Source organism: Struthio camelus, chromosome 17 (assembly GCF_040807025.1).
Source record: "Struthio camelus isolate bStrCam1 chromosome 17, bStrCam1.hap1, whole genome shotgun sequence".
In the NCBI taxonomy this organism is placed as follows: domain Eukaryota; kingdom Metazoa; phylum Chordata; class Aves; order Struthioniformes; family Struthionidae; genus Struthio; species Struthio camelus.
The window spans coordinates 7,499,506-7,516,896 of record NC_090958.1 but is presented as its reverse complement, the minus strand read 5'-3'; the positions used below and the strand labels follow the sequence as shown (position 1 = coordinate 7,516,896).

Sequence of the window (17,391 nt, the reverse complement as noted above, 5' to 3'; positions counted from 1 at the left end):
CCCAGACCTCTCAGAAATGCAGACCTAGAAGTAGAACTTGAAGTCGACTGTTCATTTCTAGGAACAGTAAAGTCTAATGGTGCAAATGAAGCTGCTAAGAGATGCTAATGGCATGGAAAGGAAGCAGGAGATAGGAAGTGGTGAGGTGCGTGGAGCTAGTGAAGATGCCATTCAGGGGCAATTTGAGATAATGAGAGAGCTCATTAAGAGGTTTGTGAGACAAAGGGTCGATCAGGAGGCAGTTTCTGTAGCTGAATTCAGTGGTTTGTTTTATGTAGAAGATGGGTTAAAAAGCAAGAAGTGTATCCTATTGGGGTAAGACTGATTAATTTTTAAATGCTACTGACATGTAGCCACTTACTGAGCTAGAGAAAAAGAAAGAGGTATTCAGCCAATAGTTTGGTTTCACAGACTGTGGTCATGAAGGGTGGTTATATATATTTCTGAGAACCTGGGAAAGTCCTCAGACGGAAGGACCATTGTGCTGAGGTGGCTCAGCAGAAAGCTGTGAAAATTATTTAAGAATATGAACTAAGAGTTTTAAGGTGTAGTTCCAAGGGCAGCAATTGTAAAAACAGCCCTCCAAGAGCATGAGTCAAAGTACCCAATATACTTGCTTGGAAAAAGGAATAGATAATTCTATGTTTGATCATTCTGTACAGGGCAAAGATTTTCCTAGTGACATGAATAAGGCAAGATGCTGGATAAATTGCTTATCATGATGGGCAAAGCAGATAGGCTACAGGCATGGCAGTTTAAAGGTTTTTTTAAAGGCCTTCTTCCCTGTTTTCCTGATTTTGGTGGGAGCTGTAGCTTGAGGGCAGGATTCGTTGTAACGCAGAGCATGATTAGCCATGTCGCTGACTGGCAGGGCTCTCCTCAAAGGCATGTTCATAGTTCATAGTGGTTCTGAAAAAAATTCCGGTGTTTGCACACACAAGTCAAAGTCCACATAAAGATCAAAATGTTAGTGTATGGCTCAGAGGTTGTCTGGAACTGATGTCTATGTCCAGACAAGATGGTAAAAGGGGCTTCCTCATTGGTTCTCCATACTGCTAAGGGAGCAGGGTCTCCGCAAGTCCTGAGCATTATGAATTCTCTTCAAGTGTACTTGATATGTAAAATCATGCTGGGGGAGAAAGAGAAGGTGGGACCTTTTGCTGGTCCAGGAGACTGGCCAGATGGGCTAGGCTTCCCTAGCTCATTGTAGAGCGAGGGAGGCATTTCTGGGAACACAGTTCTTGCTAGAACGTGGCGATATGTCACCAAACTGGCCTTATGCAGGGCTGTGTTTGATTAGCACAGTCAGTCCCTACGGCAGCAGTGCTGGTTCAAATAATCTCATTTCAGATCATGTTCTCTGCTCTCACTAGGGTGAAGAAGAACACAGCGCTCTTCTCCAACTGATCTGCAAGAAAAGAGAGTAACCAAATGTTTTCAGAGAGCGTAGTGTACACAGCAGAGGAATAATAACTTGATAGTATCGCAGCGTCCTCTTAAAAGAAACTAATTTTTCAGTATAGTCACATAGCTGCCAGTCATTTCCTCTGTTTCCTCTCCAATCCTTCTGGGCTATAAACAGAAAAAAGATAAAAGAAATAATAAAAGGGGTGAACAACACTTTCCTAGTTTTCCTAGTTTTTCAAGAACTGTTGTCCTCTAGCTAGATCATAGATTCAAGCCTTTCTGAATACAGTAGACAAGATGTTCTCAGGAACCTTCTCCATCCAGACTTTAAAAAAAGCACTTTCAAGGAAAGAGGTCACATTAACAGCATGCGGCCAGGTAAGGCTCCAAGCTGAGCCCTACTATCTTAAGAAAAAACTATCCCAAGTATTTTCCAATATTCAGCCATACGTTGTCCTTCCTGAGAGAACTGTAAACCTGGCTACCTTGTAATCCTAGGGAACTAGGGAATCCTAGTTCCCTAGGGGAACAGAAAATCATAAACCCAGGAGACTGGAAATTATATAATTCAATTTCCATATTAAATCCAGATGCCAAAATTAGAGCTAAAATATTTCCATGCTACTTTGCTCCACTGGAACCATTCAAGCGTTATTTCAAAAAAAACCCCAAGTAATGAGAATAACATCATGGATGTCTCAGCATCACCAGGAGTTCAAAGCCCTAAAGCCTTCAGCTTCAGATACTTTTTAGACATCGTCTTGGACAGTATTTTTACTTGATAAAAAAAATCAGACTGCTGCTTTAGTGGCTCTCTTCTGTTATATACTAGGGTAGCTCCCAGTCCATCTAAAATTCTCATTGTCTCCACCGCACAGTAACTTAAAACTCTTACTATACTTATCACAATATCTCATGATAGTAAAAAAGTCCCTATTTTATAAATGGAACAAGGAATTAAGGCTGTGTCTACACAGCAGGGCTGGTACTTCTGTCATGTAGCTGAGCGCCCTGACTTGCAGTCATCCAGAAGGGAGAACACCTGGAGACTGGACATAGGAAATTGGATTGAGGCCTCCATGTTGCAGAAAGTAATACTTCACCTCCTTTTACTAATTGCTTGTGCAGATATATTTTTCTATAGGGGAGAACTGATCCCATTATTTTTCTGAAAAATCAAGTTCTATATCTGGTCATTGGATGTTCCTTTGTAAGAAGCTGTGCTTAAGTACTGTGCCTTTCACAAGATCCAGTTTGTGGGAACATCCCTTTTCTGCTTGCTGTTCATTCTTATGATTGTCAAGCCCCTTAGCAACACTTCACAAATTCAGAGACTGTGCAGCTACAAAGGAACAAGCACAGAATTGCATTATTGGTTCCTGTTGTTATTTGGATGTATAGAAATCTGTATCTTTCAAGCAGCTATCAGATGGAAATGACTCCTTTTCTGTTCCTAGTCAGTAACGCCAACTAGTGTCTCCAAGGTCTTCAGCTTTCCCTCCTTCCAGACTTTCTGCTAAATCAATCCTTTCTTCTGTACATTTTGTACATTTCAGAGTTCAAATTTGCTTTGCACTGATTGGTCTTTGCTTAGAAGCCTCTATTTATAGTGAACTGAGATGAACTCTCTGTTTTCTTCTACCTGAACTTCAGCTGCAGAAAACATTCCTGTCCTTTTTTGTGTGACCTTAAACTCAAATACCTCTACATTTTGGGATGTTCAAGCTTTGAACCAGAACTCTGTGCCTTGTGCTTACTGTTAATGGAGAAACCACTTTGTTGAACATGGATTTTCTATTGCACCTAGAATCAAATAGAAGTTCCAGAGAATCCTGAATGGGGTAAGACATAAAAGACGAGAGAAAAGCTGCCCAGGTTTTTATCACTCTTCAGATAATCCTTTCTAATTTGTATATTTAGTTGGCTTCTATGAAACTTCTCATATAAACAGAGAATACTTACATGAATGTGACATTTCACCTTGGACTCAGGAAAAAAAATAAGGAATGAGGTACACTTAATGTGATGCAGAGAGCCTAACAATGTGCATTCTTTTAGCAGTGGTTAATTATAAGATCCACCTTACAGAATTCTACTTTGCTTAACATGCACATCACTGGGTACACTCTGAATATTGTATTTCAATGGTCAAAAAGTATGTCTCAGTGCTTGACCAGTCAAATAGGACAATGATACCTTTCAGTCGTCTGCCTAGCAGGCAAATAACAGGTGCCAGCCAACGCAAAAGTGCGCTGATTGCACCTACACGGTCATCCTGTATGCCAGGCAGGCCCCAAGTTACCTGGGACAGGCCTTTCGGAGGAACAGCCACCTGTCCCAAGAAGAAAGACAGTAATCAGTGAGGACACTCATGCTAGACTTCCTTCTTTAGAGAAGCTTTAAGTGTGTTCTTTTTGCAGGGCCTCTTAGACTCTCCAACTGCTTTTACTCAGCAGAGCCTAAGATTTGTAGCTTTTCAGGCACGCTACAAAAGGCAGCAGCTACAGACGTTTCTTAGCATGGCAATGGACTCAAAATGTACTTTGCAAGTGACTCATCAGCAAAATTCCTGCCTAGGGTTCATCTCCCCTAACTTTAATCCTAAGGCATATGAACTCTTTTGGGATGCCTTTTCTCCGCATGGGCTCTAAAGGGAACCCGGTCTACATTTAGTTTTGATGCTTTGCTTTGAAATGGTTAAAGTGAGGTAAGATGAATCCTGCCATTTCAGGGCTACGAGGGGGCTGCTACAACAGGCTGTCTTGTCAGTCACAAGGAGAAAAACTTCCAAGAACATGAACTCATTTCCAGGGAAATGGAACAGTGGGAGAGAAACAAGGGCTCTTCGCAGCACAAAACAGGTCACCCACAGCACCGAGCAGATGCCCATTGCTGTCTAAGCTGGGTTTACAGATCCTTTAACGTGGGTACATGACTAAATCAGGCAGGTCAGAAGCCAGGAGATGGCGTGGAAAGGTATTGATCTTAAAGAAAAAAATGTTAAGACTTCTTCACATGCATTTAAGCACTTGCAGATTTGCACAGTCAACTTATTTATTGGCTTCAAATTACTGTAGTACTTTTAAAGTTTAGCAGTGAATGAAAAGCAGTTTCAGACTGCGAAGGAAACTTTAAATTTTTATCTGGACATTTCCCTGTTTGCACATTTATTTACAATGATCAATTTATCAAAAGTAGTCCTTCACAGCCCACAGTTCCAGTATACACTGAAAAATGAGAGCATATATATATATATGCAAGGGTAAAATCGCAAAGTTGTGTTTAAACTAAGAAAGGTGAATACATCTGTGGATTTGCTACTCAATTAGTAGTTCTTAAGACTCTTAAGATATAACTATATAACTTTGATTGTGTTCTGCTTGAGTTTTGCAGGGGACTAAAATATTAGCAATTTAGTTGAATATAATTGGAGTATTGCCTGATTATGTTTTGAAAATTTTCTACAGATAAGCACTAATGTTTTTCAGACTTCGACCTTCATCTGCTGAGAACGTTATCACATATACTGACACTGCTAGTTTCTGATGGACAGTTTCTTTTATTTTACCCAATTAAAAACAATGTCAATATAGAATTTAGTTAAAATACACAGTAAATAAAATATATTTCTTCCTCTGTCACTGCATGTGGACATCCTATATTATATTAAATCTAACTTCATGTGTTTTCCTCGAGGAATAGCGGTTGGATATCAGACACGTTTCTCAATTATATCTTGCTTTTTTAAAAAATTGTGCACCTATTTTTTCAGAGATTTCTTGATATTATAATTTACTTCAGACATGGCTGTGCTGTAAATTCAGCCTTTTGAAAATATCTATGAATGCTTTTCAGTTCTTTTTTAAATTAATAAAAGTTCTTAATAACATTTATTTTCCAGCAGTTTCTGAAAACATTTACAGCAAGGCCAAGTAGTTTAAGAATTTGAACAATTTTACACTTACATGGTATTTGTATCTGGATTCAGATCCGTACTTGTGGGATAAGCTCAATACTAATTGCTCTATAAATAAATAATATACTTAGCACTTTTCCATTGTGTAGCATCCCATAGGAACCATCTCTCCGTCTCTCACATGTATATACATGCACTCTTCTCCCATTAAGAATTTCCAAATGCAGTAATGAGAACACTCATCAAACTTGGATCTGATGGATCACATCACTGCAGCTTTACTTCAGTGGAGTTGCAGTGGCCTAGAGCACACTGGTGAACATGGCCCAGAACTCATTTAACTGTTCTAGCAGGAGATCATTTAATGGGGAAAAAAGCAATTGAGACACCATTTCTGTGACATGAAAGCCTACAGGAAATTTCCTGAATGTTAGACACAACAGGATCTTATTCTTTTTCCTCATTTATACCTTATGTTTGAAGACAATTCCAAAAAATCTGTTCAAGCATATAAAGTGTTTATATTTGTCCTGCGATATGAAGTCAAGCTGCAGCACTGATAAAGCTACCGATTGGGTGGATACCAGCACATCAGATTGATAAGTATGCAAATATTCTAGCTGGGGACAGAATTGTCACGCTATGCTCCATGGCTGTCAAATATCCAGATGCAATGCTGTCTCAGAAAGATGCCGCTTTCAAAAATTTTCCTTAGAGGGGTACTCAGAAAACCGCGCTTTAGCCATATAACTCTAGTCAAGTGATTTCTCTCAGCTTCCTCTATAGCTAACAGAGAGGTAACTGCTTCTCCAGGTGTGACCAGAATCCAGCGTACCCACGCCAATTCTGCCTCAAATGCCTTTCAGATGGCTTTCTCTTCCCCTAAAAAACTGTACATAAAAACTATCTATCTAGCTAATGCTCCTTGCCTACCATTGAGGGGTCTGATTGCCCAGCTCTCGTCCCCACATCATTTCCATATTAAATGACTGTTTTGCTTAACAATTCCAGTGTTTTTTTGTTTTTCTTCATGCATGAGAAACTCTGGTAATTCTCTTAAGGAACTTGGAGAGATCTTCCCAAAAAACTGATCAACTATTCCTTCCTTGCTCATGTCCTGGATTCTTTTTTCAGACGGGTGGAGCAGGATGTACTGCAAGCCTGCAGTAATCAAGTCTATTTTTGAACCATTAGATTGCTTTTTGTCATTTTCATCTCAACCACTTAGATTATATGGGTCACAGTTGTTCCTCTTTTCCTACAGCAAATGGGAACGACTGAACATTGTAATCTTCCCTCCAAAGTTTTTGTACTAAGTTTTCATTATGAACCATACATATTTCCCTTCACTGCAACCTGCCCTGCTTTGCAAACATGGTTTGAAGAAAACATGGATAGAAAACAATCTCTTAAAGGCAGATTTTTATTAGAATATTCTAGAAAAGGCTCTAATAAATTATCTATGCAGACAATGTTTTGCTCACTCTTACAATAATCTAGCACTAGAAATAAACTGAACAGCCCAGATGTCAGTCATGAAGGTTTTTTTTTTGTTTTTTAATTCACTACAATTTATAGCTCAATGACTAAATCTATCACATATAAGTTGGCTGTGACTTATAACGCAATGTAGTAAAATTTAGCCACCCTAATAAAGAGCTATATAAATCACATAGAAAACAAACAACCCTTTACTACAGAAAAGGAAAGAAAGGTTAACAAAAACAAAATTTTTTTTCTCAGCTTTTACCTCCTTCAGGGTTTAATCCTGCCCCTGCGAACTGCACTGCATAAGACCAATTCAACAAAATAAAATCAGATTTCTGAAAATTGATACTGTTAATCAGGACAGACATCACTGAAAATAATGGAATTGTGCGGGGAGTCCAAAACCTCCAGGAGATTTGTGTAGCTATTGCTTGCCAGATCCTTTGGAAAGCATGTTCTGAGGGGAAAGATTTGGTTTTAAGCTCTTTCTGGTTTGTGCAAAAGCAGATTCTTTCCCTTCCAGTGGAGGAGGCCCTTTATCTTCCTTCTCTTCATCTGTAGAATAACCTAGCATCTGCCTTTTATTCCTTACGATTGCCCTTTAGTGTAGAAGTGGCCACTCACCTTGAAAAGCTTGAGAGTCGCAGTCTGCTGTAGTAGCCTCCTCAAAACATGGAGCTCAGCAGCTGGCTCAGTGAGATGGATGCTGCCCTTCTGGCATAGCAGCAAAACAACATGCTCCTCTTTCCACTGCTGAAAGGTCTCCTGAGTGAACATCCTCCCTGCACCCTGATGAAGAGATAAATACAACACCAAATACGTTACAATGGACTGTCACCCGACATTCTCAACTTTTCCCTCCCTCTCCAAGATTGTCAGAAAACACAGGCATGAGGCAGACCAAAATCCATGTCTCACAATAATTTCTTGCCTAGCTGTTAGTGAGGCCCAGGAAATTGTTCTTATTTCTCTTTCACAGAGATGCAGTCTGAGGAGGGTCTGGCAGTGGGGAATAGGACCAAGATTTTCTTTCCGTTAGCTCAGTGTCTGAAATCTCCAAACCTCCCTCCAGGGCACAGAGTAAGTGACCACCCCAAATTTGCATAGTTCCTTTTAGCTAATGGAGTTTGAGAGTGACCGGCCTATTAGCTATAACTGTAAAGGACTAGAATGGAACGGGAGGAAGGCTGAGCAGACAGAGTACTAACCCCGCACCTCTCACTCTGTTGATGACAAAGCACAACCACACACTCTGTTGACCTCTGGCAAATTGCTAGGACTCGTTGCCTCAGTCTCCAAATGCATCAAATGGATTAGTTTGACCCTACTTTGCAAGAGCGTACTGGAGCAGTGAGTCGGGAGAGAGAGTAGTAAGTCAAGAGTTTTCAGGAGAACCCATAGATAACTGAGTGTTAAAAAAAAGGCAAACAAAAAAACCCCCTCAAACCCACACAGCTTAAAAAGCCCTTTTAAAACCCTTTAAAAAAAGCTCTTTACTTGAGATCTTTTCTACTGGTGTTCTTGTACAAAAGGTTTTCCTCCCAGCTATCAGTCATCTACAGATTGACTCTACAACTTTGCAAATGTAGCACATATTTTCTACGTTTCGCCCAAGCTGCAGAAATCATTTTTTTCTCCTAAAGCATTTTGTAGCAAGAAATTATAATTTCTCTTAACTTCTTCCAACACTTCAGCAGCTTCACTCTGAATGAACCTGAATGGGACCATATGTCACCCCAGCCTTTGTTCCCACACTCACCGGATTTGGATCCCATTTGTCAAACTGTTGCCAAAGGCACTGCAGCTTGCAAGACAGATTATTTATCTTATACTTATCAGATGAAAAGAAGCAGAAAATTTTTTGTTACATTAACATCAGGGTAGCGAGAAAAGATGATCTAATTTCTTTCTAGAGGAACCCCCCGTGTTACCCAGGGGCAGTACGAGGGAGATGGACAGAAGAGCCACTATCAAACTGAATGATGCATAAGATATTACAAACCCCACAACAACTACATTAGAGACTCCTAACATTCAGCATTGGCATCCTGCTTTGGGAGGTCAAAGAACTGCACAGATATTAGCTAATTACATTTGGCACAATCATCTCATCTTACCTGTGCACAGACACTTCAGGCCACGTGCTCGGCTGGTGTAACGTGCTGATTTCAGCAGCACGGCTGATGCATTCCAGCTGAGAAGAGTCCCTCTGCTTCCATATCTTATATATAAGGGAAACTTAAAACCTTCTCATCTGCAGTTCCATATGGTGAGGAAGGGCCAAGGCAAAGGTTTCATCTTGTGTAATCACACTTCAACTAGGAGCTCCCAAGCTGCTAAATTAAGATTTCTTTTAGTTTGCATGTCATATCAGCTGTCACCACAGGGTGACACAACAGCACAAGGATGAAGCTTGATCAGGGTGAAGTGATCTCAAAGCACAGCAGAACTGTGTTTTGTACAAGTACTCTCGAACAAGAGTTTTGTACAAGACAGGCACAGCGATTCTGGCATTTCTGGGAGGCAGCGGGCTGTTGGTGTATGCGTGCTCTTGATCTGCGCATGTGCAGCAAGTATGCTGCATTCTGAGTGCATTGGTTTTACCCAGTTTGCTTTCAAGGGCACGTGGAGTGGGCATGCTTGGATGTCCCATGCTACTGCCCCAACATGGCTATGGGACAAAATCCAGACAAATTTCCAAAATCTTCCAAAGCCACCTGGACAAGATTTCCAAAGACAGAGAAAAGACTTGTTTGCAGTAACCCGTCAGGTACACTGCCCCATGACAAGCAATACCACAATACAAGCAACTTCTAAAGAACTTGTTCCCACTGTCTCCTGTAAAATTAACTGAAACCCAAGGATTCCAGGGAAAACAGACAACTAGAAAGTGACGGGGCAGGATGGATGGGGGTACAAACTCGGGACTGCGGCTCTCTGTTCTTTCTCAAAACCCATGGAGAGCTGCAAGGAGGTTACAGAAACTGAGGAATACAACAAACACATGAAGCTGAGGTCTGATGGGTCAGAATGAGACTTCGGGTTCTGATCCTGCTCATCTGGTAAGAGCACTGCCACTCATTTCACTGGGCACTGGATCAGTCCTACAGAGTTTGCCACTGGTTTGTTTACAGGGTAAAATACAGCTTCATTACCTGCAGAAACGCTGGACTACCACCACATATGGAATGAGAAAAGTGGGAGCACAATGGAGCTTTAAGGGCTCACTTTTCTCTGATAGCTGTAACTCAAAATAAATCGGTGTTCTGATCTCTTTTCCATTAAAAAGATTTATATCTTGCTAAAGGAGGAGAAAGAGAAAGTGAACAAAGTGAGGACATTTGTCAATAACATATTACACTTCAGTGGTTACTGCACTCATCTGTACCTTGAGCTTGCATTGTTTCCCCATACTAGGGGGCTGAAAGACTAACTGCCCTTCTGCCCAGTGGGTCCTCTAGAAGCTGTGGCAGGCGGGGAACCACCTCATTCTGATCATCAGCCTTGAAGGTCACTGGGTCACTGATTCCATTGGTCAGCAATTGTCACCCACTAGGAAATAGATGGTTAAGCCCAGACAGGTCCATAAAGGTCACATATTTAGCACTGTCTCTGCATTCAGGGAATCATTCTACTGCCGTACCCAGCAGAATAATAACAAACATATGCTAAAGTAGTCAGGGGAAAACATATCTTTAAGTGGAAACCTGAAAAATTAATCTAAGGATGCTTAGTTTTTCAATATGGATTTTAATAAGGCAAAAATTAAGCCATATTCACAGATTATCTTTACAGAATAAATTCAATGCAAACATAAAAATTTGAATTACAAAAAAAGAATTGGTTTGAAAAGAATTGTCTTAAAGCTCACAACCACTCTGTGTTTTGGAGATTTCTTTTCTTTCTTTTTTTTTTTTTTTTTTTTTTAGGAGAGCTAAACTGAAGAGCAGAGACAATGGTATTTAGATATGGAAGTCAGTATATCTGTACTAAGAAGATGCTACTGCTGCCATACGGTACATACTATTGGAGGAATGTTTGAAGAAAACACGTGTCCTGTGATTGGGAACTCAGACTTCATCCTACATGGTTAGATGAGGTTGAATTTTGATTGCATGTTCAAGAAATCACATGGGAAGGAGCAAAAGTATTTAGCTTTTGTTTTCTATGGCTGACCACAGCAAGTGGAGCATTGTGGAGGGACAAATTTCAGGTGTACAAGGATGGTCAGTGGGAAGTTAACTTTCGTTTCCCAGTTCTCCTTGAGGCAGATCTCAACAGACAGTAGTTTTCTGCTTGAAGCCAGAAAATTGCAGGTAGAAAACCATCTCAACTGGCCATTTGATTAAAAGGCGGAGGACTGGGCACGGAGAGGGGTTACTCTTGTCTGAAACCACTCGCTGAAATCCTCTTCTGGCATCTGCACAATACTTTCACGTACAAACTGGAACAGAAAAAGGTGTTTTTCTGAGCATTTTATTTACGCATAGGAGAGAGAGAGAGAGAACCTCAACCAGATGTGCTGTGGGACAATTTGAGCGTGGTAACAACGGAACAACCATAGCAGCTTCTGCAAACAGTATAGTGCTTAATATCACCAAGATAAAGATGAAAATAGGAGAACATTTTCAATGCAACCCTCAAGACTACTGGATTTGCTCTAAAATAAATTAAAAGCAAAACCCTACAACCCTCATTGTAAATTGTACCCTGAACCCTTCAAAGTGAAGTCTTTCTGTTTTAAACTTGCAGCTGTCTTCTACCTACCACTGCACGAAATACAGGAAAGCAAACTGAAGTTGAATAAAAGCTTCATTTGGAACCTATGTTTGTCTTTTGTCAGCATCAACCAGTTCATATTCAGTGATACTCTTCTTGCTCCTAAAATGCTACAATTTCCTTTAGCTATTCCAGTCAGAAGGAACACTGAAGCCCTCCTTCCCCTCTGGTTCTTTTTGAAAGACGTGTAAATAAGCCGATTCAGCAACGCTCATATCTTTTTGTTTTAACTGTTGCAGTAATATGAAGGAACAAAATGCAAAGGGAACAGAACGGAAAGAGCAAAGACAAATAGATTTAAAAGGAATAGCAAGCAACAGAGATTTATATACTGAATGTTAAGGGAAGGCTCCCTCACTGGTTAATGACTATGCAAATTAGGGCAGACATCAAGAAAATTCAGGTAGTCTGATCTCTACACCTTGAGTGCTAGGGCTGTAAAGCATGATATACCCGATATATGCAAGATGCACAGACGTCGTAACCTGCTGCCTGTCAGAGATTTCTGTTGGTCAGGTAGCTGAGAGGAAAGAATTGTCATGAGAACAAAAAACACAAGGTGGCATCATTGCCATTTTTTAAGTTAGTTACCTGGTTAGACTACATAGTAGTATACATTCTAAATGTATTCTCTTCTCTTCCCTTCCTTCTTCCCTCTTCCTTCTATCTTTCCTCTTCTGCATATTGCTTCTAGAACTACAAGAGTTGAGCCCAACTCAAGATCTTGAGAAGCATATTATTTTTTAAAGGCTGCTGAAGCAAAACAAACAAATCTGCAGAGTTCCTAGATCAATGGTGTAATACGCTACTTGAATAGCTGGTGGATGTAACCATTGGGAATGATAGGCTTTTGCAGGGCACAACAAGTACTCTCTTAAAGTATCCTAACAATTTATGACAGATGTCACTTTCACTCTGGCAGGAAACAACTCAACAATGACATAATAATAAAACAATACTGAATAATAATGCACTAAGTAATGGCTTTCTTCTGAAGAGTTTGAAGTGCCTTATAAAAGATGAATATCACTATATTCATTTAGTGAGATCCCAAATGATTTCATCTGGTAACTTCCCACTGCATGAATTTCACCTACGGGTGTTTGCTCTCCTCATCCTCATCTCACAGAGTACCAAGAACTGGACTCTTCTCACCTCCACAGCTGCAGCAATTTCTGGAGAACACAGCTCCCACACCTGGAGATCAGCCAGAGCCTTAAGAAACGTGTCAGGACGAATTCTCAAGTCAGGGTTCTTGCCAAATTTTTCCAGTTTCTTTAAGATTTTCCGTACATAATGGTCATTCTTCACAGACTCTGGGAGTCTGGCCAGCAATACAGGAAACCTTTAGCAGAAAGAAGAGCAGCAATGAAAGAAAAGACCTTGGAACAAATACTTTTCTGGTGGGTATTCTGGGTTTGCCTGGCATTTCTGCTCCTTCACCATCTCCATAGCTTACAGAGGAAAAAAGGCTCTTTGGGGAATGCAATACTCTCTGTAATTCTCAGTGAACAATGCAAAAGAGCTTTATTTTATCAGGCTTGTGCACTGCCATTAAAATAGATGCTTCTTCGTTGTTCATTTGAATTCTGGATGACAAACTTGGGTATGAAAGCAGATAATAAAATCCTAACAAATGTTTCCACTTTACTACTGATTTGTCCTCTTCATCTTTCCTCTTTTTATTTTGTTTAGCCTCTGAGGATTTTCCTGTGCAATCAGTGCCTGATCTGACACACTTTCTGATGCTCTTTACTATTCCTTTTCCCTATGCTATCATTTCTCCCCTCTCTATGTGCTGACATAAATCTCACTGATGTGAGCACTCTGTAATACACAGTCTTTGCCTTTTTACTCTGAATATAAAGACATAGAAGGAGAATTACACATTACAGTAAAAATAAAACTCTTGTGAAAAGACTCCCTTTTTTTTTTTTAATGTTCTGTGTAAATTCTGCAGTATTGCTTTGACAGTCGTGGAGACTGATGTCCCAAGCCTCTCCAGACTGTACATGACTGAGGCGCGCTGTGGCTCTTCCATTGCAAAGGGCTGAGAATTTGGCAGCGCATCAGAAGGAAGCACTGCCTCCGCCATCATTTTAGGATACATTTTACTGTGCCAGCAGAATAAGGATGAGGAATCTTCCTTAAACCAGTAAAAAGAGGAAACAGGTCTACAGAAGGGTCAGTTCTAAACGAGGGAGTACATTGCTGGTGCAGCTGTATAGCCAACTCATTATCACTGGTTAGTTTATCAAGGTCACATTAATTGTGTCACACACAATTGTGTCGTTTATAACCCATCCACTTCTTAACTTCCTTTTTCAAAGAAAATATCTTAAGTTCACTGTGCTCTTATACCCCAGTATATTTAATATATATGCACAGTTTATACTATTATATATGCACAGTTTATATTATTTCTGGCTTTTCTCACTTTATGAGAGAAAAAAAACAAACAGACTGACAGTGTATACTAATAAAGTGCCCCTACTGTGATTCAGCTCTCCTGGCAAGGCAATGTTTGCATGAGTGTGGGAAAAAACAGCCTTCCTTTAAATGAAACAAGTGGCAAAAGCAATTTCTCCGGCATTAATTTGTCTCTCCACAAGGGGGTTGACCAGCCTTGTCCATCTGCGATTCCATCTCTGCATATCCCTAATAGAGAGCACTTTGCAACACAAGCCTGGCATAGAAAGCTACACCCTTCTAACTATACTGGCATAGTTAAAGCAAGACAGCCTCCTTACTGTGGAAGCAGAATTTTCATTGTGAAGGGATAGTAGACTGATGCTACTATTCTTGCATGGGTAGGTGAAAAACTGGATCGGTATATTCTCCTTTATACTCATGGAGCTGTGTACACATTAAGGCTTCTTCTCGTTTAAAAATCAGTATAAAAGCAAAAACACATCGACTCCAGTAACAAGGCTTATACACATGCCAGATCTTAAATTTGAAGGTCAGCTGGAGCAAATATGCTTGACAATTTAAACCAGAGTTTTTCTAAATAGGCTAAGACTAGTTTCATGACTGACATGTTCCAGGGTCACCTGCATTTGAGATAATAATCGGGCTTTTTGTTATCTAAATAGGAGAAGGACAGACGACCCCTAGCAAGGACAAAAGAGGGGAGACTTAAAAAACCCAAAACCCAAAAAACACTGATGCAGCTTGAACTCTCTGTAATCCCATGTCCGAGGAGTTTTCAGTGACAGGGCAGTAGGGAACATGCTGCGAGCTCACGATGGCATTCTGATAGGTCATGTTGGGCTTGTATCTCAAGGTTGATCACTGGATACAGTTAATATTCTTTCAAAAATAAAACACTAGAACTCTGTAAAATAGCTGTACTGGGAAGCACTCAGATGATTACTCTTTTTGCCCCCGTAAGTGTTGCAGTACTATCCACATGCAGTTCATTAAAAATGGCAGGGAAATATATATATATATATATATATATATATATATATATATATATATATACACATTTTTTTACCATAGATGGACAGTTATCTGCAAAATCTTCTCTGCCATCAATTTTAGTACTCTGAATGTTCAGTTCAGTAGCAAGTTGCAGTAGCAGTATGAGAAATACAATATCTCTCATCTTCAGGGTCCAGTGTGTTTTACATACTTCAGGGAGGAAGAAGCCTCCTATAAAACTGCACGCTGGGGAGGATGTGAGAATACAGGAACTGAGCACTTTTGCCTGGTACCACTGAAAGGAACTCTTCCTTATCCCCCTTCTTACCATGCCCAATTGACCTATTTGCTGAGCAGGCCGAGATCTGATCCTAGAGATCATTCCTGAATTTTTCTTGCTACCGGTTTGAAAAGCCTGCATTTCAAGTAGTCATTTCAATGGTTACTAGTGATACTTCCATTTTGGGGTAAAAAAGAAAAAAGAAAAAAAGCTTGCTGTTCTAGGGGCACAGTTCTAGGATCCTGACCATCTCAGCTGAACAGGGCTGCCCTGTCCCTACTGCCCTGTCACAGGGTCTCTGTGCTTCCTTACCAGTTTAGTCCATCTCCATCCTGTTTTCTTTCAGTTCTCATGCCCAACTGTCTCATTCTTTCTAGGTCTCTCTTAAAATACTTGATATGCTTCAAAGCCTGGTATTTTTGACAGCATCTCTCTTCCTGCCTCCTACAAATAAATTTAAAAATTAAAATTGTATCTTATGTATTATCATTCTTATTGACAATTATTTGGGAAGATACTAAGAAAGGTAGAAAACAGTGAATGAAAAGATTATATATTTAGTCTGTGGACACTAATAACTTTTGCTTTTGCAGTGCTCTGCTGTGTATATTTATATTTCTACAAACTTATTAAAATTATTTATGTTTTATATCAACTCTAGCAGGAGAGTAAGAAACAAACTTCAGAATCAAAACATTTAAATTGAAATTCATCCTTCACTTTCTATATGGTATCCACTGCTTAAAAACAAATACTAATGCTGCACCGTGATTTAGGGTGAAGCATTATTTGAAGCACAACAGAAAAGAGGTGAAATAGACGACCTATGCTAGAACTTTTACCCAGAGATCGGGCTAATGTATGCATTCCGACAAAGAGCGCTACTACGTTATAAGAAAAACAAATAATCATCTGCCTCTCCTTCCAATAAATGACTTATACTCAAATGCCGATCAAACACAGTATGCTTGTGAGGCTGTATGGAGCATGGCCAAATAGCTGGAAGTAGTACATTTCCATCTGACTTGTCCTTCCATACTGCAGGATGCTACAATGACTTAGTTCCTTACCCAGTCACAACACCAGCTCAGGGAAGAAAACAAGGAACAAGGTTCCGGATAAGGAAAGCTTTTGGGTCAAAAAAGTATAAGTGCACAGATGAACATAAGAATGGATGGAAGAAGGAAGACAGAAGGGAAAGCAGACAGTGTCTGTAACACCCTTTAGAACAATACTGTAGAGAAGGATCTCAGGTGTGCTGCTTATTGAGACGAAAGAACTTACAAAAATATCACAGATGAATGTTTCCGGATGAAAGGAAATGGTTGACAGACTTTGGCTGGTCAACAAAGTAGAAATGTCACTGATCTAGGAAAAGGCTGTTCTTATATTCTCTCCTTGAGAGCGGACTTTGCAACTGTTAGTACGAGACAAGTCCAAGTAATGTTGAAGAACAACGTAGTGATCACTGAACTGAAAACATAACACAGCCTTATGGATTGTATGTGGACTGAATTTATCCTTGGGTGAAAAGGATTATGATACTCAAAATAAGTATATCCACAGACGTCGTTCAGAAACATCCCAAAACACTGCTGTAAATATTTAACCTGTAGCACGTTTTTTGTACTTGGTTAGTCATAAACTTTCTGGATCATCCTTGTGTTGTTATTTTCATGTCACTCCATATAAACCAGCAGATGCATCATTAAAGGCCTGAGAGCAAGTCCTTCTGTGGTCAGAAGCAAAGTGTGTAGTGTTTCAAGGGTCATAGAAAATACTCTGTTCTTACCTTTCAAGGCTCTCTAGGGTGTCATGTAAACAAGAAGCTGCTTCCTCACGTATTGCTGTGAACTTTTGCCTCACATCAGCACACAAATTAGATTTGCTTTTAATAAAAGAGCTGATACGGCAGCTGCAAGTAAAAGAACACAGAAAACTGGAATTAAGCATGTTCTGGTAACCATCTTGTGGAAATCATCTGAACACACAGTGACATAAACCCAAGTACCTCGCTCTCAGATGCTTCAATTTTGAGATCTCCTTATTCACAGTAAAAAGTATAAATTCAATCATTTAGAGGGTCTTTAAAATT

The 17,391-nt window shown here is 39.9% G+C and overlaps 1 protein-coding gene across 3 annotated transcripts in view; it reads right to left on the bottom strand.

The window, feature by feature from the left end:
• Positions 1-10,551: 10,551 nt before the first annotated feature.
• The window catches only part of CCDC60 (coiled-coil domain containing 60), a 67,958-nt gene continuing 61,118 nt past the window's right edge, over positions 10,552-17,391 (bottom strand). For all 3 annotated transcript variants that reach the window (XM_068911479.1, XM_068911481.1, XM_068911480.1), the window contains 4 exons: positions 17,089-17,211; positions 15,609-15,740; positions 12,746-12,935; positions 10,552-11,255 (listed from right to left, as the gene is read on the bottom strand). In XM_068911479.1, the coding sequence (XP_068767580.1) occupies positions 11,157-11,255; positions 12,746-12,935; positions 15,609-15,740; positions 17,089-17,211 (544 nt within the window). In that variant the 3' untranslated portion in view covers positions 10,552-11,156. The remainder of the gene's footprint in view (positions 11,256-12,745; positions 12,936-15,608; positions 15,741-17,088; positions 17,212-17,391) is intronic.